General features: G+C 36.9%; 3 protein-coding genes and 1 long non-coding RNA gene across 6 annotated transcripts in view; 1 reads left to right on the top strand and 3 right to left on the bottom strand.

The window, feature by feature from the left end:
* Positions 1-11,616, top strand: part of LOC110744501 (uncharacterized) — a 38,723-nt gene extending 27,107 nt beyond the window's left edge. For both annotated transcript variants that reach the window (XR_015835275.1, XR_015835276.1), the window contains exons 2-3: positions 8,618-8,692; positions 11,346-11,616. This is a non-coding gene — a long non-coding RNA (uncharacterized LOC110744501). The remainder of the gene's footprint in view (positions 1-8,617; positions 8,693-11,345) is intronic.
* A 515-nt stretch (positions 11,617-12,131) lies between these two features.
* Positions 12,132-15,437, bottom strand: LOC110745638 (putative wall-associated receptor kinase-like 16). The gene is made up of 3 exons (XM_088251346.1): positions 14,225-15,437; positions 13,890-14,063; positions 12,132-13,578 (listed from the first exon to the last, which is right to left on the bottom strand). The coding sequence occupies exons 1-3, from the start codon at positions 15,108-15,110 to the stop codon at positions 12,377-12,379; spliced, it is 2,262 nt and encodes a 753-aa protein (XP_088107472.1). The 5' UTR covers positions 15,111-15,437; the 3' UTR covers positions 12,132-12,376.
* A 244-nt stretch (positions 15,438-15,681) lies between these two features.
* On the bottom strand, positions 15,682-24,565 carry LOC110745627 (wall-associated receptor kinase 2-like). Of its 2 annotated transcripts, XM_088251344.1 has the most exons (12): positions 24,364-24,565; positions 22,322-23,833; positions 22,010-22,186; positions 19,680-21,834; positions 18,858-18,895; positions 18,401-18,452; positions 18,175-18,271; positions 17,975-18,036; positions 17,743-17,844; positions 16,704-16,768; positions 15,929-16,009; positions 15,682-15,820 (listed from the first exon to the last, which is right to left on the bottom strand). In XM_088251344.1, the coding sequence occupies exons 1-4, from the start codon at positions 24,563-24,565 to the stop codon at positions 20,612-20,614; spliced, it is 3,114 nt and encodes a 1,037-aa protein (XP_088107470.1). In that variant the 3' UTR covers positions 15,682-15,820; positions 15,929-16,009; positions 16,704-16,768; positions 17,743-17,844; positions 17,975-18,036; positions 18,175-18,271; positions 18,401-18,452; positions 18,858-18,895; positions 19,680-20,611. The 2 variants fall into 2 exon arrangements, with proteins under 2 accessions (XP_088107470.1, XP_088107471.1); XM_088251345.1 differs by lacking the exon at positions 24,364-24,565 and having other exon boundaries at positions 22,322-23,731.
* A 134-nt stretch (positions 24,566-24,699) lies between these two features.
* Positions 24,700-25,907, bottom strand: LOC148295254 (wall-associated receptor kinase 2-like). Its single transcript, XM_088251347.1, has one exon. The coding sequence runs from the start codon at positions 25,606-25,608 to the stop codon at positions 24,700-24,702; it is 909 nt and encodes a 302-aa protein (XP_088107473.1). The 5' UTR covers positions 25,609-25,907.
* Positions 25,908-26,149: the final 242 nt, after the last annotated feature.

Here is a 26,149-nt window from a genome sequence, read left to right as displayed (position 1 = left end):
CTTGGTTTCAAGAAGAATATAATTTCACTTTAAAGAAAAATAATAGTTTGAACCAAGTGAAACTAATATGAAACTATTGATTCCATGAAGAACAATAGTTTCAAGAAAGTTTGTCTGATAAAAGAATGTAAGATGCAGAGGATAAGTATATTTTATCTTTTCAGAAACCAAGTGCAGAGAAGATATTTCTAATAAACTATATTAGTTGATTTCTGCGATGGATGGATTAATACATACATGAAAGGATTAATACATACAGGAAAGGATTAATACATACAGGAAAGGATTGATACATAATGAAAACATAAACGATTTTAAAGTTTGTATCAATCCTAGTGTATCAATGAGTGTATGCAAAATGTTCTTACCTGTTTTTCATCGAAGAGATCTTTGGAAACCAGCAACCACTTAATCTAACCTAGAGATTATCTTAAATATCAAAGGAGATTACAATGGTTTTGATCCAAAAAGAGAAGAGCCAAACAAAGCAACAATTACAATCCTTACAATCTCCCCCTTTGGCCTTTTCTTAAACAAAACCATATTTTGAACAATTTTTATATAACTTTAAAACTAACTATGTGAACCATCAGACAACACCTGCACAAGTCTCACAAAAGATGATTAAAGAATTTCAAGCAATCTTTGACAGCAGGATTCCAAGAGGGCAATTTTAACAACACACAAAGTTAAAGAGATTTAAAGGAATATAAACCATAAAACCATAAAAAATTTAACCAAGGAAATAAACAACTGAGTTCATTTACAACATGCTTAAATATTTTCTAGATTGTTCATTTTCTCCCCCTTTTTGTCTTTAGAAAAGACAAAGGGTCCACATACCAAAAGAGAACTAATCAGAAACACACAGAGCAAAAAAAATGGAGACATAGTCTCCCCCTCAAACACAGAGACACAGAGACAACGTCTCCCCCTTAAAAACAGCCCACCTACTTCGTTCTTTCTCTTGGTTAGAGACGAGTCAGCAGCAATTTGGAGAAAAACAGTAACATAAAGAAATGTAGACTGGATTGATACATATGTGCCATTCCTTGAAACTGTATTGATACAATGAATATCTGTATCAAACCAATAAATGCTAAGGAATGAACTATTTTTCAATGATCGCCTAAAAAAAATTCATAAGAAACAGAATACCCTGGTAATGGACTAAGGAAATAACACTGCATCTCTGTAAGAAAAATGATGAACATGCAGACATACAGAACAAGAGTTAGCTAAGAATCCGAAGAGTTTCAAGAGAAGGATTTTGAAGAACTATAGTGATATAACAAAGTTGTAATCAGGAGATCAAAAACTTTTATCACACCATGTTAACAAGAAAACTCTTTTTATTTCCCAGAAACTGATGAAGATGTTCAGGTAAAACCGTTTTGACTTTAACAAAAAAAATATCCAGAGTTCTTTCCCTTTTTTTTTTTTTTTTTTTTTTTTTTTTTTTTTCAAGGAACATATGCACACTGGGCATTGCTAGAAAGGCAGCAATTTCCAAACAAAACGAGTATATTCACCTTGTTCTGTTGGGTGCTACACCTATGCATACAAAATACCTTCCCTTTTTGTTCTTTTTCTTTTCCTTTTTTTTTTTTGTTTAAATATATTTTTGAAAAGTTCAACAGATTGACTGAAAAAATTCATAAGACATCTTGTACTTAAAGATTTTTTCCTGAAAACATGTTGTTTGTTAAGAGAGAGAGATCTGCAAAGACTGCAACTTGAAATCAAAGAAGTTCCAGAGAACCTTTTTATTGAAACTCTACAGATGCATAGTAAAATAAATAAATAAAGAGCAGGCAAGTGACAGATGCATATGGACTGAAGAAGAGATGCAGCATTTAATCCTTTAGGCCAATGCCAAGGGATTTTCTTAAGAACTCAAACCTGGGAAAGTCAAGAGGTTTAGTTAAAAGGTCTGCTAATTGATGTTCAGTGGGACAGTAAACAAGTTTTAAAACTTTTTCTTCTACAAGTTCCCTAATGAAATGATGCCTGATATCTATGTGCTTGGTACGAGTGTGTTGAATTGGATTTTTGGCAAGACATAAGGCAGAGATATTATCACAGTAAACAATGAAGGTATCCTCAACAATTCCATAATCTCTCAACATTTGTTTCATCCACATTAATTGAGTGCAACAATTTCCAGCAGCAATATATTCAGATTCAGTGGAAGAAAGAGCTACACTAGTTTGTTTCTTACTCAACCAAGAGACCAAGTTTTGACCTACAAAGAAGCAACCACCAGAGGTGCTCTTTCTATCATCTACACAACCAGCATAATCTGAATCACAATACCCTAAGAGAGCAGTATTATCTTGCTTAGAATACCAAAGACCGAAGTCAGTGGTAGAATTGACATACTTGATGATCCTTTTCACAGCTTTGTGATGGGATTCTTTTGGATTAGCCTGAAATCTTGCACAAATTCCAACATTAAAGGCAATGTCGGGTCTGCTGGCAGTTAAATAAAGCAAGCTTCCTATCATACTCCTATATGTTTTTTGATCAACAGAGTCCCCATCTAGATCAGCACAGATTTTGACTTTACTACACATAGGAGTTCTAGCTTTCTTAGATGTATCTAGACCAAACTTTTTCACAAGGTCTTTCGCATATTTGGATTGGCAAATAAAAATTCCATCATCACTTTGGTTCACTTGTAAACCAAGGAAATATGTGAGTTCCCCAACCATGGACATCTCAAACTCACTTTCCATGAGTTTAGTAAACTCATGAACCAATTTTTCTGAAGTTGCACCAAACACTATGTCATCGACATAGACCTGCGCAATAATTCTGTCTGATAAGCAAGTTTTTACAAACAATGTTTTATCAGCAGATCCTCTAATGAAACCTTCAGATAAAAGAAAACTAGAAAGCCTCTCATACCAGGCTCTAGGAGCTTGTTTAAGGCCATAGAGGGCCTTTTTCAATTTGTAAACATGATCAGAATGATCAATGTCTTCAAAACCCTTAGGTTGCTCACAATAAACTTCTTCATTTATGATTCCATTCAAGAACGCTGTTTTAACATCCATTTGATATAATTTAAAGTTCATGTAACAAGAAACAGCAAGCAAAAGTCTAATGGATTCCAATCTAGCAACAGGGGCATAGGTTTCCTCAAAATCTATACCTTCAACTTGAGAGTAACCTTGAGCTACAAGTCTGGCTTTATTTCTCACAACCTTTCCTTCATCATTTGATTTATTTTTGAAAATCCATTTTGTTCCAATAACATTCACTCCTCTAGGTCTCTCAACTAAATCCCAAACATCATGTCTCTTGAACTGATTAAGCTCTTCTTGCATAGCTAAAATCCAATCATCATGACATAGAGCATCTTTGATGTTCTTTGGTTCAATTTGAGACATGAAACACAGAAAATTGATTTCCTCAAGAAGTTGGCTTCTTGTTTTAACTCCGACAGATGGGTCACCTAAGATAACATTATTGGGATGATTTCTTTGAACCCAAGGAGCAGGACTAGGTTCCACAGGTTCTGTATGAACATACACAGATGAGAAAGGATCCTCATCTTTTCTTGGTATTTGTTCAGTGACAATTGACTCAGGGGTACCTTTTTCTTCATTAAAAATATCGAGATCAACACACTGTTTATCAGATTTATCCAGAGAGTCATCAATGACAACATTACTGGATTCCATCATAGTTTTGGTTCTTTTGTTGAAGACTCGAAAAGCTCTGCTATTTAGTGAATAACCTAGGAAAATTCCTTCATCACTCTTGGAGTCAAATTTAGCTAAGTGTTCCCTATCCCTTAAAATGTAGCACAAACTGCCAAATACTCTAAAGTATTTCAGGTTGGGTTTCTTAGCTTTCCATAACTCATATGGAGTTTTGTTAGAGTTAGGCCTTAAGTAAACTCTATTCACCACATAACAGGAGGTGTTCACTGCTTCTGCCCAAAAGAACTTGGGCAGACTTTTGCTAGAGAGCATTACTCTAGCCATTTCAATCAAAACTCTATTCTTTCTTTCAACCACACCATTTTGTTGGGGTGTGATAGGAGAAGAGAACTCATGTCTAATTCCTAACTCATCACAGTATTCAATGAAAGATGAGTTATCGAACTCAGATCCATGATCACTCCTCATTCTAGACAGAGAGTTTACTGTATTCCCTTTCTCATTCTGAATTTTGTTGACAATGGACTTGAAATGTATGAAAGTTTCTCCTTTGTCTTTGAGAAAGGCAACCCAAGTAAATCTAGAGTAATCATCAACAACAACCAAAATGTACTTTTTCCCTCCAAGGCTGATGGTTTGAATCGGTCCAATTAAGTCCATATGAATAAGTTCAAGAGGTCTGGTGGTGGTCATGGAATTCACAGTCCCATGACCAGTTCTGGTTTGTTTTCCTAGTTGGCAACCACTGCACACAAATTTTGTGGTATTTCCAAACTTGGGAATGCCTCTTACAATTTCTTTCTTGGATAAATTCTCAAGGTCTTTGAGATTTACATGACCCAGTCTTTGATGCCATAGCACCAAGGAGTTGTCAGTTGCAAGGTTGCAAGCCACACGAGGGGAAAGTGATTTAGAAACCACACAGTAGCAGTTATCACTTGACCTTAAACCACTCAAGACAATTTTTCCATCTTTGTTTAAGACATTGCATCTATCCTTTGTGAAACTAACATTGTACGTGTCTTGATCACAAAGCTGACTTATGCTAATCAAATTTGATTTAAGGTTTTCAACATACATAACATTTTCTAACTTGTCAATCCCTGGAGCAGAAATGGTTCCCTTACCAAGGATTCTTGATTTTCCACCATCACCAAAAGTAACACTGCCAAGCTCAGACATGAGAGAGAGATCTAAAAACAAATTTTTGTCTCCAGTCATGTGCTTAGAGCAACCACTATCAAAGTACCAAGCATTTGAATTTCTTACAGACAAGGCAGTCAAAACAACAAGACATGATACATTTTCTTTCTTTAACCAACCCCTTTTTGGAGGCTCAATTTTAGGTTTCAGCAAACCTAGGATTATTTCAACTTCTCTTGATAATTTTTCCACTTGTCTTTGCAGATTTGTGGAAATGATCTTTTCTTTTAGTTTGAAACAATATGGTCGTATATGCCCCTTTTCATTGCAGAAGTGACAAACAGGAATAAATTTGTTGGTATTTGCAGTATTTCTAACAGTTTCAACAGTGGATTGATACGACTTTTCAGTGTTTATTAATCTGGAATGATCCAGACCAATATTTTTCTTATCCACGTTGTCTACAGATTCCCTAGCTTTCACAAACTTTATGTTAACACCAGAATTTTTGTTTGTTTCAGAAGTGAAACCAAGTCCAGTCTTATCTCCATAAGTTTTTCCTGAGTTTAACATTTTGTCAACCTTTTCAGCACCTATTGTGAAATCAATTTCTCTTTTCTTTATCAAATCCAATTCAAATTTCAATTCCTCATTTTCTTTCTTTAGTTGACTCACATGTTTTGACATATTGATGTTTTCCTTTTTAAGCATGACAACCTTATCAGAGAGAAAAACACTTTGCTTTTTTATTTTGTAGGACACATCGACAAGTTTCTCATATTTTTCAATTAGTTCTTCCTCAGTTTCAATTTCCTCAACTTCATTTTCCATTTCAATATGATCAGTGGATTTTGCTGTGAAAGCAACAATGTTTTCATCATTTTCAGAGTCAATTGTTGACTCATCCTCACTATCACTCCAAGTGGTTTTTAGTGCCTTTTCTTTTGATTGATTTTTCCTTTTCAAGGTGTTTGCACATTCAGGAGCAATGTGACCATTTCCACCACACTCATAGCATCTAATGGAATTACTATTTCTCTTTTCCCTAGGTTCTGTTTGTTGAGTATTCTTTTCATTTTTAAAGCCAGTATTTGATTGAAAATTATTTCTGTTTCCTTCTGGCTTTCTAAACTTAAGAATTTTCCTGAATTGCCTAGTGAAGAGAGCCATGTCTTCATCAGTCACAGGCTTTTCTAGTGAGGAACAACCTTCTTCCTCATTGACAGAATTCAAGGCAATAGTCTTGCCTTTCCTGGGAGTATTTAAGTTCATTTCCATTTCATAGGTTCTAAAAGACCCTACAATTTCATGAAGTTTCACAGTTTTGAAATCTCTAACTTCAGAGAACGCGGTTCTCTTGGCATCAAATCTAGGAGGCAAGGATCTAAGGAACTTTTTTACCAATTTTATTTCTGGAATCTGTTCACCTAGATTATGTGAGGAGTTAGCTAGAGAACTGAACCTAGCATAAAATTCTTGAATGGTTTCTGAGTCTTGCATTCTAAGATTTTCAAACTCAGCACTTACCATGTCTAGCCTAGCTTCTTTTACTTTTGAATTTCCTTCATGAGTAAGCCTAAGAATATCCCAGGCTTCTTTGGATGTTTCACAGTTTTCAATATAGGCAAACTGTTCGGAACTAACAGCAACAAACAAAGCATTCAAGGCTTTTCTATTAGAGTTAGCAAGGGACTGTTCTTCAACAGTCCAATCATCCTCCTCTTTTGGTTCAAGTGTTCCAAAAGGATTAACTGCAGTTGGAGGATTCCAACCATCAACTGTCATTTTCCAAGCTTTAGACTCTAAGGCAAGTAGGAACGCACGCATCTTGTGTTTCCAAGCAGAGTAGTATTCACCATTAAAAAATGGTGGATGAGCTACAGAGCTAGAAGCTCTATCTCTATCCATAGAGAAGATTTAGAGTAGGATCTACACTAATTAAAATGTAGTGCCTGCTCTGATACCAATTGTAAAACAGGAGCTTAGCTCTTATAAAACCTACCGGGGTGGTGAAGTAGGCTTTAGGATAAAAACTCACCAATTTAAAATTATTACTTAGTGACAAAAGACAATAAACACAAATACTGCTGGTGGTGATCAAGTAATCAATGTAAAAGCAATAATGTAAATGACACAGTATTTGTTAACCCAGAAACCCATAAGGGAAAAACTGGGGGACCAAGCCAGGAAAAGATTCAATCCACTCAATTGTAAAGTACAAGAAATATAGGGATATTAGCTCAACTACACACAATAGGCAGCTAACTATCTAACCTTCTAGCAAAGCACCATTTCTTTACTTCACAGCAACGGATTCTTTTCACGACCTTGCAACAGCACCAAGCATAAGTTGCTCCCGATATGATGTTATGAAGTGAGTTGTAGTTTCATAAAATTCGTCTATCTCAATCATACAAATGATTGAATTAGATAAAAGAAACTGTGTACAGTTATGAGTTAAAACCAAAATATGTTTGAACTTTGAAACAAGGTTTTAATCATAAATACAATAATGAAACCAAAGCAGTCATTTAATCAAAGTGAGAATAAACTTGGAGTAAGTTTTATATGTATGCAATCATACTCATAACTCTCAAGAATTCAAGATGACTGAAGAATGTTTTTGAATGTTTAAAAACTGATATGATGATCTTTCAAAAACATGAACAAGGAAGCATAGTAAAGCTGAGATTTAAAACGTGATGCCAAATGTTTAAAATGCTTGCCTCTTCATTAAAACTAAGTTCAGTATTTAGAGAGAACACAACAGCAAGTTTCAATAAAGAGGAGTTCAATATAAAAAAACAGGTTCAGACAAGGACTTGGTTTCAAGAAGAATATAATTTCACTTTAAAGAAAAATAATAGTTTGAACCAAGTGAAACTAATATGAAACTATTGATTCCATGAAGAACAATAGTTTCAAGAAAGTTTGTCTGATAAAAGAATGTAAGATGCAGAGGATAAGTATATTTTATCTTTTCAGAAACCAAGTGCAGAGAAGATATTTCTAATAAACTATATTAGTTGATTTCTGCGATGGATGGATTAATACATACATGAAAGGATTAATACATACAGGAAAGGATTAATACATACAGGAAAGGATTGATACATAATGAAAACATAAACGATTTTAAAGTTTGTATCAATCCTAGTGTATCAATGAGTGTATGCAAAATGTTCTTACCTGTTTTTCATCGAAGAGATCTTTGGAAACCAGCAACCACTTAATCTAACCTAGAGATTATCTTAAATATCAAAGGAGATTACAATGGTTTTGATCCAAAAAGAGAAGAGCCAAACAAAGCAACAATTACAATCCTTACAATCTCCCCCTTTGGCCTTTTCTTAAACAAAACCATATTTTGAACAATTTTTATATAACTTTAAAACTAACTATGTGAACCATCAGACAACACCTGCACAAGTCTCACAAAAGATGATTTACCTTCAAGGACTTTTAATGTGTTTCTATTATTTACCTTCAAGGGCAAAATAGTCATGAAAAACAAATAACAAATGCAAATTAGGCCGGGATTTATCAATTCAAATACGTGGGTTATACTCAAAATTTTCATCTAGAATTGGGTTTGTATTGAAAAGTGCCAAAATATAAACAAAGAGAGTCTGTGTTTCGTAAAGCAAACAAATAATGGGCTCGTTACTGAGTCCAACTAGATATTTGGGCCCAAACAAAGAAAATCCGATTTCTCTCTCACATATTCTTTTCCTATTCAAAACGAACCGTTTTTACCTTTTTATTAGATTTTTAAAAAAAAATTGGAATCAATTCGTCTCCAGAACTTGGAAGGGGAAAATTGCGAGCTTCCTGTTCGAGGGTTTTTGGCCTGCGAGTTTCAGCGGTTAATCTCTCAGGTAAAATCTCATTTTGAATAGTTCGCTTATTAATTCAATGAAGTTGAATGTCAATTTCAATTAAAATTGGACGTTCTGGAAATTATTTATATGTCTCATTGCTAAAGTCACCATCTAATTAGCTAATTAGATGATAAGTTAATGGAGGAATTTCATCTGTGTCTGGACCAATATTAGGATACAAGAAGGTAGGGGTTATAAATTAGAACTGAAATACTACTGTGAAGAGGAAAGTTGATCCCTTTGAACATAATTTTTTTTTTGGGTGATGGTATTTGTGCTGCACTTTAAGCTATCGTTCATGAATTTAGTTTTGTTTTAGAGACCCTTAATTTTTCCCTTTTTGGAAGTTCCCTAGTTAAACATTGGAGTACCGTTGTTAATTTTGTTCACATTTTAATAGAGTTTCAGTATGTTTTTGATATATTTTAAACTTGGTTTTGAATATTGTTGTGGGTATGGGAATCTATGGGCTCCAGCCTCCACTTGTGTTGTGTCGTCGCTAATTGGGTTTTGTGGAAACTTCAATCCTATGGTTCAATCTTTAGCATTTTAATTCAATGAAGTTGAGTTTCAATTTCAGTTAAGTTGGACGTTTTGAAAATGACCTTCTTGAAAGTCATCTTCTTGGTTGAATGGAAATAGTGTTGTGAAAATTGATAAACTCAACTCACCCTCCCCTAATGATCTTGTTGTTGATGGACTTTGTGACACACACAAGGATGGATGAATCACACACACACACACTTGAGAAACCAACCAAGCACAAAGTGACACAAGAATTTATAGAGGTTCAGCAATTGCCTACATCCTCTTGGTGATCCCCTTGAGAAATTCACTAATGAAAGAATAAGTTACAACTTTGGTTTACAAAGAAAACCCCCTTAGAACTCTATTCTCTCCCAAGCTCTCTTTTCTCTCTCACCCCTTGCTCAACACTTTGATACACTTGTGAACACTCTCACAACCCTTGGTGTTTCCCCCTTTGGTGTCTAGACTCTCAAGACCCAACTCAGCTCCCTCTTGAACTGATTGCCCTCTCTCTCTTCCTCCCTTGGTTAGTTCAATCTCTTGGACACAATAGCTCCAGCTACTTTGCCACTCCTTGAGATTAACCACACTCATATTGTCTTGCATCTTCTTTTCCTTTTGTAGGCAGACCTTTGGACTTAGTAGAGGGCTGCAATTACTCCTTCACGTTCTTGCTTTCAGCTACCCACCTAAACACAAGGTAAGACAAACCAGAAAACAAGCCATAAAGCATGCACCCTTTGTCCCCTTGTCTCCCACCTAGAAAACCCTTTGGTACAAGACAACAAACAACATTTAAATTGTGTTCCAGCTTCTAAGGCACCTTGCCAAACTCCTAGAACCCATAAAACACTTTGGAGGCTCGAGGAAATAGGTAGGAAAACGACACATGTGAAACCACCTCGAAACAGCCCGGAAAAAACGAAACAGCACTGAGGGCGATCGGTCGCGGATACCTTGCGACCGGTCGCTGATACCTTTTGGATACCATGCGACCGGTCGCAGATACCTTGCGACCGGTCGCTTCCTGCGAATTCTCCAGACTTCGACTCTGCTTCAAAACGACCGGTCGCAAATACCCAGCGACCGGTCGCTTCCTCCTTCACTTGCATACTTAATGTGAGCCATTTTTCCAACAAATAGATATAAAAGAAGCTAGGGGTTACGACTTAGCACTGAAGTACTGTGAAGAGGAACGTTGCTCCCTATGAACAATTAAAATTTGGTGATGGTATATGTGCTTCACTTTAAGCTATCTTACTTGAATTTAGTTTTAGAGACTCTTAATTCTGCCCTTTTTTAAAGTTCCCTGGTTCAAGATTGGATTACCCAATATCAATTTTGTTCACATGTTAATGGAGTTTAAGAATGTTTGATGAAACGAAGAAGTTTATTCCCTAATATAGTTTTTGGAAGACTACCTCTTGGCTCTTTTATTTTGTTATTGGATCTACATGCCTTTGTCATTTAGGAAAACATGAAATTAATCATGTCTTGGTGACCTGTATATCTGAAAGTTTATGCCAAGAGTTGCCACTGGTTGCATGAAAGGGGAAGAACATGGCATTTAGTGTCATTGGCTTAGAAGAGGGAGGGATATTACTTGTGTATTGTGGGGGACAAATCAAAGCCAACATGTTTATCTTCTTAAGTTCACATTGCACAAATTCAATTCTTTGTGCATCACGATTAAAACTAAAAGCATGTGCTACCTCAGTCTTGATTGTTCGTGTGCACTAAAGCTTGAAATTACTTTTGGAATACCATTTCCCTGCCCCTACAGTATTTGTAAACTGTAGAACTTGAAAATTGCTTAGCTATGGAAATGGTTTCGTGTGGGTTGGGGTGTGTTAACCATACTAATCAGGCCGCTATATAGGCAATGGTAAGTCATAATTAGCTCTTAATCAAGAGAATGCAGTCCAATTTTGTATATTCATAACTGCTTCCTTAAAGGCTTTCCTTGGCAAAAGTGGGAGGGAGGTTTTTAAAATGCCTTTGTAGCTGTTCCTGGACTTTTGCTAGGTTTACCCAGTGGATTTGAAAGAAAGGTTAAGGTGATTGAAGTTTATTTTCATATAGAAAATGTCATAGAACTTACATTTGCTTTTCAATGGTGAAGTTTTTCAGCAGGCTTTGTACTCCGGATCAGCAGCTTATGCAAGACACTGACCGAACCAAAGCAAATGTTATGGTGTTTAACAGTACTTAATTCCTAAAGCTTTGGATGGGTGCAAATTTAGTTGTTTCTCGCTTAATTTGCAACAATGTGTTTATTCCGTGTAGTTTTGAATATAGTGTTTATTCCACATATTGTAGTGAAACTTACCCAAATGAGAAAGGGTGTTGGGGGAATTCGGCATTAGAAATCAAGCCTGGCTAAGTATTTTATATATGCACAATCTTTTCATAAAACCAAAAAATTAGCTCTAGTAAAATCTGTACAGGAAGAAACCACTCAAGATTACCCGAATTAATGTGTTTGGGGTAAAGAAAAAGGCATCGGAAGGGGGCTGTTCAAATTATCCTATGGATCTTTAGCGACGACTTTGGTAGCCGCTTCTAAAGGGTAATTTTGTGATGGCTAGCGGCGAAAAAAAATCGCGGCTAAATGATGTTTGCATAATATCCACCTTAATTTTGTCACGAAATGTCCATAAAACGCTGCAAGTCACCGCAAAATACCTGAAACCGTGGTTTAAAATTAGATTACCTAGTTTTTGCTGATTGAACTGTTTTTCCATCTGTAAATCTGATTCTGACTTGGGTCCGAAGTCCACAGTCCAATCAAGAAAGTTGGTTTATCGCGGAATACTGCTACATGTTGTATTAATTTGAGAAACGAATAATACAGGTTACCAAAAGTTCGTCTTTAGACATTTGCAATTCAGATCCAACTCATTCTATCTTGAATTGACAAGTGACAAATTCCCAACTGATATAACATGTAAATACTGTGTGCAATACATATTGAGTTCAAAGAATCAATAAACCAACAAGACCAACAAAGAACAGGATATACTACATGACCAACAAAGAACAGTATATATTTATGCACACAAAAAATATTTACAAGAGAATGCACAAATTAATAGTGGTTTAGATTCCCTAAACTACATGATCATTAGACAATAGCGACATTAAGTCAGTCAACTATCGCCCATCATACGGCATTACCATTTGGATTTGCATGCTATCGTACCCACTGGTTGTACCAATAGTTGCACCTCTAGAACCAAAATCACCTCTAACATCCACAAAATAAGCGTCTAATTTCATAGCTGAACCAAGTAAGTGCTCAGTGTCTTCTGGACTTGAAACTTCAGATTTTCCCCATGGTTGCTTTGGTGTAACTCTCATTCCCTCTAGCTCCATTGCTACTTCTTTCATGCTAGGCCTGTCCTGCCCTTTTAACCTTACACATCTTTTTGCGACTTCTGCCACCTTTTTTAGTGTCTCAACGTTTCTCTCGTTGACTATGTCATCATCAAGAACCTCATTCAAGCGATCTTCCTCCATGAAACGAACAAAGAAGTTGGCTAGATTTCTGTCTTCCTCGGGCCTGGCGAAAGAAAGTGCCACTTTGCTTGTCAATAGCTCCATAAGGACAACTCCGAAGCTATAGACGTCACTCTTTTCCGTCAGTTGAGTCGTAAGGAAGTATTCGGGGTCTAAGTATCCAAATGTTCCTTGCACTCTTGAAGCTCCAAAGTCGGACACTTTTGCCGTGTAATGTTCATCTAATAGTATGTTTGTTGCTTTCACATCTCGGTGGATAATTTGCATGAGAGCAGAGGAGTGTAAGTATGCTAGTGCTCCTGCTGTTTCTGTCGCTATATTCAATCGCAGCTCCCACGAAAGTGACGATCTTTTGCCATTTTTTTTATGGATGTGCTCAGAAAGAGTGCCCTCAACGATGAACTCGTAAACCAGTAATGGCGCCGGTGTCTCTAAACAACAACCTAATAACCTCACCACATTTCTGAGCTTGATTTGAGAAAGGACAATCACCTCATTAATAAAAACGTCACTCTGAGCTGGCGCACCATTAACTTTTGACTTCTTTATGGCAACCACGCTTTTATCTGGTAATATTCCTTTGTAAACCGTTCCATAGCCTCCTTCACCAAGGATTCTACTTTCGTGGTAGTTGTTAGTGGCCTTCTCAAGTTCTTCTGCTGTAAAGAGTTTTGTTGTTTCCATAGAGCCTCCTTGACTAGCGAGTTGTTTTTGTAACAATAAGCCACCATTTTCTTTGAAGTATTTCTCTTTGAGTTTGATGAACTTTCTTCTCTGCATACCCCAATATATCCATAAATTTCCAACCAGTAAAAGCAAGAAGCCTCCGCTGGCACCTGCAGATAATTAAATAACATTACAACTACCTCATTTGAAAATTTCATAAGTCTTCTTACTGAGAGTAATCAATATTTATAAGTTGTTAAAAATGTTTGGTACTGAAAAGGGAAAACTTCCAATATATATTATATTAAAAAGACTGAAACTTGAACAGGCTAGCTAGCATGACTTATGTGTGGATTTTTTATTCTGTAATAATAAGGAAAAACGTTATGAGAATTTCGGATTCGGATCCGAAATTGTCAGTAAAAATAAATTTAGGCTATGATTTTATGATGCATGTTACCATGTAAATGAAGAGGCATACCCAATGAAATAACGAGCGGGAGAATGATCTTTGAACGATTGTTGTCTTTGATGCATTTCTTTTCATCCATGGCGTCATTTTTGTACCCTTTGGGACATTTACAAGAATAATTTCCCAGTAAATTTATGCACGTTCCGATAGGGCAGGGGTTTGAATCCTTGCACTCATCAGTATCTGAAAGATAGTATGGAAAGCCAAACATCAGGTAAAATGCCAATTTTAGCTTTTCCAGCATCAACGTAACTTAGGTAAAAAGCCAATGTAAATGTTGTATTCTTAGAAGAAAAAAGTTTGAATATTTAGCAGGAAATTTTGAAACATATATATATATATACCTTGGCAACCATCTGGGTGGTATGGATTCCCATGGTAACCTGGCATGCACTTGCAAATGTAACCTGCCGACCCAACAGTAGTACAGGTGCTATTTCCCTTGCATGCAAAACCTTCGCTCTTTTGAGCTGCGTCACATGACTGATTCCCAATTTCCCAATTAAGAACCGCCGGAAGCAAACTTGTGTTGTCCATCCGTTGCAAACTCGTACGACTGAATTCGAAGCGGTCAGCTTGCACAATAAACGCGTAGCTGCAGTGGTTAGAGTCCCATACGCCCGTGCGATTTGTAGGGCTTGTCAACATGACAGTCTGATTTTTCAGTCCGCTAGGGATGGACACTTGGCAACAGCCTACGCCGGAGCAAGTGTCCTGTTCGTCAACAGCCATATCTAGACTATCACATATGGACACGCACCCCGTCGTGTACCGTTGGTCGCCCCGGTAGCCAGTAAAATACGCTAACGTGTCGCAGCCAAGGGCGTAGAACTTGTTCTTGGTATGGGAGATGGTGTAGGGAGGAGACACCCGCAGCCTGGGGACGTTTCCGCCGGTCTGGTTGCCCTGAGCGTTGTAACAGTCTTCGGCTACATATTGCAGAATTTGGAGCTCACCCTCTTCAAGGGATATGTTGGTGACTTTGATATTGCTTGTCCTCAAATTTGCTGTTGGGGGCTGGGTGGATTGGTTGCAAGTGATGTTGAATTCGGGTTGGAGGTAGCAGCCAGGGCCTATGCCAAATGGATATGGGATTGTGAGATTGCCACAATGATCTTGGCAGCCAGGCAGGGCTTGAGCTGCTGTTGCAATTGGAGTTGCTAATAATAATATCACAACCAATTCCACCATGACCAAAGAGAGCTGCAAAATAATTAGGATCCTCCTCATATTGTATGCATGCAGGCTGCAGCAATTAAATCCTTGTAAGTAATACTATATGCTACAAATTGTGCTAATGTATTGGGATGATTTTTGAGTGAAGAAAACAGCCAACAACGCTGGCGTTTTATGTGGAAGGAATTAAGACGCGTGGTGGCATTTCGGCTTATGTGGGGAACGGTCTTTCTAATTAACTCATTTGTCTCTGTTAATGTTTCTCTTTTTCACCCCGACTCGTTATTTTCAGGAATTAGTATAAATAAATGCAATAAAACATCCGACTTGATAAATAGTCAACAAGCGACGGCGGGGGCGAAGTCAAGTCAAGTAATTTTATTACTTGATGAGTATGTGATTGTTGATATTATTTTTAAAATTAGAAATAAGACTAGCAATAATGCCCACGCGATGCTGCGGGTTTTAAAATTGTGTAAAATATATACAAAGTTATGAAAATATGTAGGAAAAATGGTACTATTTATATTGACATGGAGATTTAAATAGTGGTATCATGCTTTGTTTAGCAAGTCTAAGTAACAAAAAATAGAATAATAACATGTTTTTTTTATGCTGTTTGTCATGTCAAAATATTGGCCATATTTTAATAAATCAAGTAGCAGTCAAAACATCAAAATATCGACAACATTGAGCTGCTCATTGTTCAAAAGAGTTTGGATAGGTCTTTACATATAGTCATGTTCTGCTAAAACCGACTTCATCTACAAAACAAAAGAAACCAAAATAAAGTTAGCATCATGGAGTGGAAGCAATAAAGAGGTATTGAAAAGCCAAAAAAAAAAAAAAACACGGGTTGTAGAGTTCATTACCTAAGATTGAGTTGAGAGATCCAGTAAGCGCAAAGTTACACCTCAAATCACTGCATCCTAGATCAAAATTTTCATGGAAGCCTGAAATTAAATCAGAAGAAAAATATACAGAGTTTTATGAAAAGGGCATAATGCGTAACTGCTATTTCTTAATCTAGGTTCCCCTATATACTATATTTCACAATTTCAGCAAGAGAAAAGTAATGTGAATCTGTTTGGAACTGAAAAACAAATAAAAAAAATCATCTCTGCATATAAGAATAAGAAAAGAAACTGCGCAATAAAAATATGGCAAAAAGTTTAACCCCATAAGCTCAAACTCAATTTAGTTTACCAAAATAGATGTCTTCCTGAAGAATTGAAGGAAGCACTTGATTCAAAACACCCCTTAAATTTTTTTAATATGATATTACGTTATTTACACGTCATGGATAAACAGATTATTAAGTTAAACAAAAAAAAGTCTATCACAAAATTTAATCAGCAAATCATAAATCCTAAATTACAACAAATCACATAATCAAATATAGTCATCTATAATCCAACAAATCATTATCCACACACAAAATCATCAATATTCATCCAATCCAATAAATCATTATCCACAAACAAAATCATCAACATTCATCTAATAACTCATTATAAAAATTTCAACTAACTAAAAATATTAGGCATTATCATCAATTAGGGATTTAGAGTTTAAAAGGTACTTGAATATGAGCTTTTCTAAACCAATAGATTAAAATCAGAGATGGAGAGGGAAGATAATTAAAACCTAGGGAAGCAAATCAAGCTCACAAGCCAAACACATGAGTCTCCAAATGCAGCTTCAAACCTTTTCTGCCATACACATGAATTAATCAAACCAAACAGTCATATCAATTAATCAACAAATGCTTTTTTTTTTTTTAGAAACAAATTTAACTAAGACAAATGAACATACAGAGAAAGGAAAAGAAGTCCATCACAAAATTTAATCAACAAATCATAAACCCTAAATTCCAACAAATCAAATAATCATACATAGTCATCTAATCCAACAAAACATGATCCACACACAAAATCATCAATATTAATCCAATCCAATATATCATTATCCACATACAAAATTATCAACATTCATCCAATAACTCATTATAAAAATTTCAACTAATTAAAAATATTAGGAATTATCATCAATTAGGGATTTATAATTAAAAAATGACTTGAATATGAGTACTAAAACACTCAATCAAAACAATAGACTTAAGTTTTGGAATAAGTCTATTGCATTATATCGTGGAATGGATGCTTGGAGGTTTACTATTTGACACACCCTAAGAGAAATATATCACACAAAAACAAAAACCAAATTAAATGGAACCTAAGAAACTGTGAAGCTAATTTCTAGATATTTGTTTACCAAATTTCATACAACAATCCTCCACTTAAACTAATTGTTTACAACAATGCTAAGAATTTTATGCAGATTACATATGCAGTATTTGGCTAATCCATTTCACCAGTAGCCATATATTTAACTAAATAAACTACATCTAAAACCAAATGGGTATTCTTCAAACATAAAACCAATCTTCTTAAAGCAGACCTATCTAAGTTATAACATGCACTGAAAAAGAGAATAAAAAGAACCCCTAAGCATCCCAGTGCCCTTAAATGGAAAAAAAAAAATTGCATAATTCAGAATTCTATAACAGAAATTCTCATTAAATTTAACATAAATATATATATAAAAAAATGTGAATTTAAGGCTGAGATGTAATTGACTTATTAAAAGAAAAAAAAAATTGTGGATGAGAGAACAATTCACAAACCTCTTTGCTAGACCAGATGTGTAACCTTACTTCATTTTTTCTTGTAGCACCTTCAAAGTCAGTCAACATCCAGTGTTGTTCTTCAAAAGATATTTACTTACACTGAACGTCATAGAACACCTTTATTGTATATTTCTTCAACAACAAAAATCCAGAACCAACATATTTGACGAAATTCTATTAAAGAAAAAAAAAACTGAAATTAAAGAGAGGGAGAGAGAATAATGTATACCGTAACTTTTTGTACATATACGCTGGCTCTATCCCACGACAACAGCAAGGCCAATGACAAGCCTTTGTTCAAGCACAAACAGTCAACTCCCATTACCAATTCAAAAGCATGTTCAATCCCATCACAGGGGTGAAATATAATCAAAATTAATAAAAGGGAAAGAAATTGAAATGCAGTGGAGACGATTAAAAGATGCAAACCTTGTTTCTATTTCAAAGTCCACGAATAGATGTAATTCCGCCATTTTGTTGTTGTAGTACTGCAATGCACACAGTCATCAGTTTCACCCAAGCAACTCTGAGTGCAAAATCAAATCCACCATGAACCAATCCATAAGCTCAAATATAAAACCCAATCAGATGATAAACCATCACACAAAAGGCTTAATTTTGGTCCAAAAGAGCAATTCAAGGATATGGTTCTTACCTGAAATGCTTTGGTGAGGTTGCAAAATCACCTTTGTCCTCATGCTCAAACCCTTCAACAAAACAAAAAAAAAAAAAAAAAAAAAAAAGAAAGAAAATTTTCATTGTAATTCCAAGCACATGCAAGAAAGAACAAAGGCACCGAATTTTCAATCCAACATAATTATAAAACAAAGACTCAAACTTTTGCCCTTATGTCCTTGAAGGATTCACCAACATGCTCAGATATTATAAACATGTAAAACTATTATCACAACAACAAATTAAATACCCATTACAGCAGCAAAATCATTACAAATTGTTGAAATTGGCATGCTTACTTTCCCACAACAATATTAACTACAACATATCATCACAGCAGCAAAATCAATTTGGGCAAGGAATCAAAGGATTCAACAACATGCTCAGAAACCCATCAGCAAGCCATTAATCCGTTAAAAAGTTGAGGGGATGCAAACCTGAAGAGAAACGATGGAAGAACTCGCAGATCGAAAATCTGTCAAGTTAAAAGAAGAGCGGCTCAAGTTTTGTAAGTATATTACAAAGCATATGCTATGATGTAAATTGTATTATATATTACAGATGCTTTAGATAGAGGAAGTGCAAAACCTAAGAATGATGCAAAATGGTCTACTTCTCAAAAGATTTACAAACATATACACTTATATAGATATCCAAAATGACAAACTGAAGGAGCTTTAACATCAAATTAATAATATACATATATATATTATGACTCATAAAACCACCCACTTTTGTTTGCTTGGGTTAAGTAGTGTATATAATTTTTGGTTCATTTCAGAGAAATGTTTACTGCAAAGCATTGGAAACAGAGTAAATACAGTCCAAAAAGTCAGTTCCCTTGAGAATACCTGTACCAGTCAAAATTTCAAAATCTAACAACAATAGAAATCCAATCACAGCTGCCTTCCCATTTATCAAAACAGAACAACACACTCATATACACAACCCCTTTCTATAGTCATTTCCATGCTAATTAACCAATGTTTATTACAAAACCTGGATACATGTTTTGCATAATGTGATGTGATTAACAACGTGTTACATATATTATAGCATGAATTTTTTGTTTTTATTTTTGGTAATTAGATGTTAATTTAAACAAATTGTAGCATGACTATTAATATTCCTGCGTTAACATATGTATTTCTTTAATCAAAACATTCAAATTTGTCAGATAATTCAACAACATCAACATCCACCTCTCAGAAACCCATCAGCAAGCTATTAATCCATTAAAAAGTTGAGGGGATGCAAACCTGAAGAGAAACGATGGAAGAAATCGCAGATCGGAAATCTGTCAGACGAACGTCAGACAGAGGACCAAGAATTCGAAGGACCCACCTGCCCCTGTTGATCCCCAAGACTTCACGTTTGTAGATTCGTTCTTGGATTTTGAGTCTGGTTTCAGGATATACCAAACCCTGATACGGCAGAAACAGGGGAGGTCAAGGTTGAGGTGGTTGAAGAAGAGTCTATTGGAGAGGAAGATGGCGGCGAAGGCCAAAGGCCAATTCTTAATGTGTATGACCCAACTGGTTCTGGGTCTGAATAAACTGCCGATGGATCTGTGCCAATTGGTTGTGTGGAGAAGGAGGAGTGTGAAATATCAGAAAATTAGAGTTGTTCTGCTGAGGAAGAGTTGGGGAAGCTCAGCGTGCTTGGAGGATGCGATCAAAATTCGGTTCTTGATGGTGGGAATTGTATGAAGAGAAGTGAGTCGTAATGCTGGAGGAGGAGAACCAGAGAATAAGAGGGCAAAAGGGTTATGTCGTTGGTCATCAGGGCAAAAAAGACATTGCTCTGTTCATTGGGTAAGAGGGCAACCAGTTAAGCAGGGGCACAAACGGCATTTTACTGTTAAAATGAATAGTCTAAGAACAGTAACTTTTATTCAGTTTTAGTATATATATAATTTGCTGAAAAGTTTTTGTGATGTTTATAAAAGAAGGAAAAGGTTGACCGGTAAACCTCCAAGAACTTATCAACCTTTACTGGTTTCTAGAAAATTAAAAAAATGGTAGATTTGATTAAGTCTGGGGTCATTTTTGTAAAAAGGATAATTTCTCAACTCATCATATATCACTGGCAGAAAACACATCTTGAATTCATAACATAACCAATAAGACCAACAAAGAACAACATATTGGTTTATTTCTAGCATACATCGCAACTAGACCCTAGCAATCGATTATCGCCCATCACCATATGCCATTAACGTCTGGATTTGCATGCTGTCATATCCACTACTTGTACCACTAGGATGACCACAATCTGCTGCCGTAACATCCACACGATAAGCATCTGACTTGCGTGAACCAAGCAAGTGCTCAGTCTCTTCTGGACAATCAGCTTTCCCCCATGGATGCTTTGCCATAATTCTCATGCCTTCTAGCTCCAAGGCTACCTCTTTCATTGTAGGCCTTTCCTCCCCTTGTAACCTCAAGCATCTTTTCGCGAGAATGGCCACATGTTTCAGAGTCTCAATATTTTCATCGTTGACTATGTCATCGTCAAGAATTTGAGTCAAGCGATCTTCCTCCACTGAACAAACAAAGAAGCTTGCTAGGTTTCTCTCTGCCTCAGGCCTGTCAAAACAAAGTGCTACTCTACTTGTTAGTAGCTCTGCTAGGACAACTCCAAAGCTATAAACATCACTCTTTTCCGTTAGTTGATTTGAAAGGAAATATTCAGGGTCTAAGTATCCGAGTGTCCCCTGCACTAAAGTTGTTAGTTGACTTTGATCCACAGGAATCAACTTTGAAGCTCCAAAGTCTGACACTTTTGCTGTGTAATTTTCATCTAACAGTATGTTCGTTGTTTTGACATCCCGGTGTATGATTGGCATGGAAGTGGAGGAGTGTAAGTATGCTAGTGCTCCTGAAGTTTCTGTTGCTATCTTCATTCGTAAGTCCCATGGAAGTGATGATCTTTTGTCCCTTATATTATGAATGTGCTCCAAAAGAGTGCCATTGGTGACGAACTCGTAAACTAGTAAAGGAGTTGGTGTCTCTAAACAGCAACCCAACAGCCTCACCACATTTCTATGGTTGATTTGAGAAAGAACAATCATCTCATTAACAAACTGCTCCTTCTGGGTTGAGGCACCAATTTTGGACTTCTTTATGGCAACCACTTTGTTATCTGGTAATATTCCTTTGTAAACAGTTCCATAGCCTCCTTCGCCAAGGACTCTACTTTCATGGTAATTGTTTGTGGCCTTTTCAAGTGCTTCTGCAGTAAAGATCCTGGTTGTCTCTATAGAGCCTCCTTGGCTAGCAAGGTGTTGTTCTAACAATAAACCACCATTTTCTTTAAAGTATTTTTCTTTGAGTTTGATGAACTTTCTTCTTTGCAGACCGCAATATAACCATGAAATTGCCCCCAGTAAAATCAATAACCCTGTGCTGACACCTGCACATAATTGAAAATCACAACTAAATTTGATTTTATTAATTTACGTGTTTATCTAATATTTCTGAGGGTGGGGAATTAAAGATAGATTGATAATAAGAAAAGCACATACATACAGAGCATTAATCACAACTAACTTATATGTGCTAATTAATGGCTAGCTATATATGCGTACCTAATGAAATTTTCAGGGTCATGTTCTTCGATGAAGGATTGTATTTCACGCAAGTCGTCGTTCCATTGATGCTGTCCATTTTGTACCCTTTGTGACATAAACAAGTGTAATTTCCCTGTAAATTCACGCAGTCTCCATTGTTACAGGGATTAATTGCAGCTTTACACTCGTCAATATCTAAAAAGAAAAGAAACCCACATGTCACACATGATCAATGGTAATTAAAATCCGGAATTTAATATATATTTATATTCAAACAGAAATTCATTTACCCATATTAATTAATTCAAACATTAGGTAAAGATGTCTCACCTTGGCAACCATCTGGGTGGTAGGGGTTCCCTTGGTAACCTTGCAAGCAGCGGCAAATGTAACCAGAGCGATTGATGGGGTTGACACATGTGCTATTTCCCTTGCATACAAAATCCTGCCTCTTTTGAGCTTCATCACATGGGTCTTCTTCATCCCCAATTGCCCAATTAAGAATCACTGGAAGCGTGTCTTTGTTGTTCAGCTCGTCAAAACTTTTGTTGGAGAACGAGAAGTGGCCTTCTTCCACAAAGAAGGCATAGCTGCAGGGGTTAAAGCTCCATACATCTGTATGGTTGTAGTAGCTGTCCAACGTCAAAGTAGTATTTTTCAGCCCAATGGGGATGTTGGTTTGGCAACACCCAACGCCAGAGCAAGATTCCTGATCAACGCTGTCAAGGGTGTCACATAAGGTAAGGCAACCAGTTATGAGCTGGTCATCTCCTCGGTAGCCTGTGAAAAATGCGTAGGTGTCGCAACCAACGGCAATGAACTTGTTTTTGGTATTGGAGACGGTGAAAGGAGATGGCAGCTCGACCCAAGGGTTGTTGTTGAAGGTCTTAAAACCCTGCTTATCGTAACAATCTTGGGATATGTATTGCTGCCATTGCATCTCGCCTTCAGCAAGGGAAAAGTTGGAGACAATGGAATCTCCGTCCCAGAGCAGGTTTGGGGGTTGGGTGGACGTGTTACAAGTGAAGAAAGGAAAGCCTTCCTTTTGACAACCATCAGTTATGCCAAATGGGTATGGGACTGTTAAATTGCCACACTTGTCTTGGCAGCCAGGCAGGGCTTGAGGCAAAGCTTGAGCTGCTGCTGTTGTAATTGCAGCCCCTAAGAATATTAATATTACAAGCAATACTCGCATCATTTTCAATGACACTTTTGCTCTGTAATTTTCATCTAACAGTATGTTCGTTGTTTTGACATCCCGGTGTATGATTGGCATGGAAGTTGAGGAGTGTAAGTATGCTAGTGCTCCTGAAGTTTCTGTTGCTATCTTCATTCGTAAGTCCCATGGAAGTGATGATCTTTTGTCCCTTATATTATGAATGTGCTCCAAAAGAGTGCCATTGGTGACGAACTCGTAAACTAGTAAAGGAGTTGGTGTCTCTAAACAGCAACCCAATAGCCTCACCACATTTCTATGGTTGATTTGAGAAAGAACAATCATCTCATTAACAAACTGCTCCTTCTGGGTTGAGGCACCAATTTTGGACTTCTTTATGGCAACCACTTTGTTATCTGGTAATATTCCTTTGTAAACGGTTCCATAGCCTCCTTCGCCAAGGACTCTACTTTCATGGTAATTGTTTGTGGCCTTTTCAAGTGCTTCTGCAGTAAAGATCCTGGTTGTCTCCATAGAGCCTCCTTGGCTAGCAAGGTGTTGTTCTAACAATAAACCACCACTTTCTTTAAAGTATTTTTCTTTGAGTTTGATGAACTTTCTTCTTTGCAGACAGCAATATAACCATGAAATTGCCCCCAGTAAAATCAATAACCCTGCGCTGACACCTGCACATAATTGAAAATCACAACTAAACTTGATTTTATTAATTTACATGTTTATCTAATATTTCTGAGGGTGGGGAACTAAAAGAAAAGCAAATATATACAGAGCATATATTAATTGAGATACTCCAGGTTGTGGCACTGGACTTGACTTAAAATAGACAAGAGTCATGCATGCCAACATATTGTGTCTTACAAGTCCCACCTAAAAGAGTGAGACTTTAGGACGGACTTAGACTCAGCTCGAATTCAATCTAAACCGAATCACCAAACAAATTGAAAAAATCTTAGGAACCCAATAATCAACTTCACCTAGCACTTTTGATGAGGCACATTAATTGGGCTGTTTCAACTTTCAATGATAGATGTTGCTTCTGTAGTCTAGATAGTGCTTAGGTTAGAATTTTGGATGAAAAAGATAAATAACATAAATATGGGTGCTAGCTGTTAAAAATAAAAATAGATTAAAGTTCGAATTTTTGGCTATGATCATATATAGGGTGCATGTTAACATGTAAATAAAGCATACGTACCTAATGAAATGATAAGCAGGAGAATGTTCTTTGATCGATTGTCTTTGATGCAAATCTTTGGATTCATGCCGTCGTTTTTATACCCTATGGGACATTTACAAGAATAATCTCCAGGGGAATTTACGCACACTCCAGTACTGCCGGAGTTTGGAGCCTTGCACTCATCAATATTTGAAAAGAAAATAAAACTCATGTGCATCATCCCAATTTTGAGCTATAACATCAGTTTTTCTATAATAAGGATGCCCATACTGCATTACCGTCTATATTTAAGTTCATACTTAAAGGACTACATGTACACCTTGCAAAACTATCTATGTAATATTACATAGAGCTTTAGAAGAGGGATCCTATTCTTTGCAAAATCTGGTACATACCTTGGCAACCATTGGGGTGGTAAGGGTTCCCTTCATAACCTGGCAAGCACTTGCAAATGTAACCTGTAGAGCGATTATTGGGGTTGACACACTTGCTATGTGCCTTGCATAAAGAATTCTGGGTCGCCTCTTGAGCTGCATCGCATGGCTCTTTTCCAATTTCCCAGTTAAGGATCATTGGAAGCCGCACTGTGGAGGAGAGTTGTTGAAAACTTGTATTGGAGAATCTGAAGTGGCCTTCTTGCACAACAAAGGCGTAGCTGCAGGGGTTAAAGCTCCTAACATACGTATGATTGTAATAGCTTCTCAACGTCACAGTATGATTTTTAAGACCGTCGGGGATGGAAGTTTGGCAACACCCGATGCCAGAACAAGAGTCTTGCTCAACACTGTTGAGGCTGTCACACAAGGACATGCAACCGGTGATGAATCTTTCTTGGTTTGCACGGTAGCCTCTAAAAGTCGCATAAGTATCGCAACCAACGGCCATGAACTTGTTTTTGGTACCGGAGATGGTGTAAGGAGGATCCACCCGGAACTTCGGGATGTTGTAGGTATTGTTGCCCAGCTCGTCGTAGCAGTCATAGGCCCTGTACTGCTGTACTTGGATCTCATCGAGATCCACGGATATGTTGGTAACATGAGTGTTTGTTGTGCCCAAGAATGCTGTTCCGTTAGCCGCACAACTGATGAAAAACTCAAGTCCCATGGAACACTTTTCAGTAACGCCAAATGGGTATGGAATTGTGATATCTCCGCACTTGTCCTGCCAGTTTAGTAGAGTTAATTGAGCTGCAGTAGCCGCCGCCGCCGCCGCCATTACCAAGGAGACTTGCATAATAAGGATCCTCTCATGTAAGAATGGCATGGTATACTATATCTACAACTTAATTCCGTGTAGTGTGGTTTATATTCTACAAAACTATATGTTTGTTGAATTATGAGTGAATAAACTGCTAACAAGCCTGGCCTTTTGTAAGCATATTATCCATGTAAGGAATGAGGACTGGTAGGGTCACGCCGTGGCTCAGGGGGCTAGCCTAGAGGATGTCCTCATCTTTAGTAATTTGTCTGTTGATGCAAATGTCCCATCCGTTTTTCTATGTTGAAGTCGTCTGTATAATTTCCAATTACTTACCAAGTTGAACTTTGAAAAGGATATATGCATGTCAAATTCTTGTGCCGTAAAGACTGGTGCGCACGGCATTGGCCGATCGAGAGTCATTTGGCGGGTTCCAATAACGTTGCAGTCCATGGCCACATGCCGTGGAAAATTTACGCATTGATTGTGTCTATTTTTCGGATGATGCATGGTCCATGGAGATGGAATTTGGAAGCATCTGGCTAGTTGTTGGGTTGGGCCATGACCATATCTCACCACTGAATGGTAGTCAGTAGACTAACTGATT

This window comes from Prunus avium, chromosome 4 (assembly GCF_965620075.1).
Source record: "Prunus avium chromosome 4, drPruAviu1.hap1.1, whole genome shotgun sequence".
Lineage (NCBI taxonomy): Eukaryota > Viridiplantae > Streptophyta > Magnoliopsida > Rosales > Rosaceae > Prunus > Prunus avium.
This window is presented reverse-complemented; position numbering and strand designations above follow the sequence as displayed.

Bases quoted from the DNA above. Each gene is read 5' to 3' on its own strand.
- LOC110745638 (XM_088251346.1), bottom strand. From the start codon at position 15,110: ATGAGGAGGATCCTAATTATTTTGCAGCTCTCTTTGGTCATGGTGGAA. The intron at 14,064-14,224 runs GTATATATATAT...ACTATCTTTCAG, and splicing joins CCACCCAGATGGTTGCCAAG to ATACTGATGAGTGCAAGGAT. The intron at 13,579-13,889 runs GTATGCCTCTTC...AATTATCTGCAG, and splicing joins CCCGCTCGTTATTTCATTGG to GTGCCAGCGGAGGCTTCTTG.
- LOC110745627 (XM_088251344.1), bottom strand. From the start codon at position 24,565: ATGATGCACATGAGTTTTATTTTCTTTTCAAATATTGATGAGTGCAAG. The intron at 23,834-24,363 runs GTACGTATGCTT...AATTATGTGCAG, and splicing joins CCTGCTTATCATTTCATTAG to GTGTCAGCGCAGGGTTATTG. The intron at 21,835-22,009 runs GTACGCATATAT...AATTATGTGCAG, and splicing joins GACCCTGAAAATTTCATTAG to GTGTCAGCACAGGGTTATTG.
- LOC148295254 (XM_088251347.1), bottom strand. From the start codon at position 25,608: ATGCCATTCTTACATGAGAGGATCCTTATTATGCAAGTCTCCTTGGTA.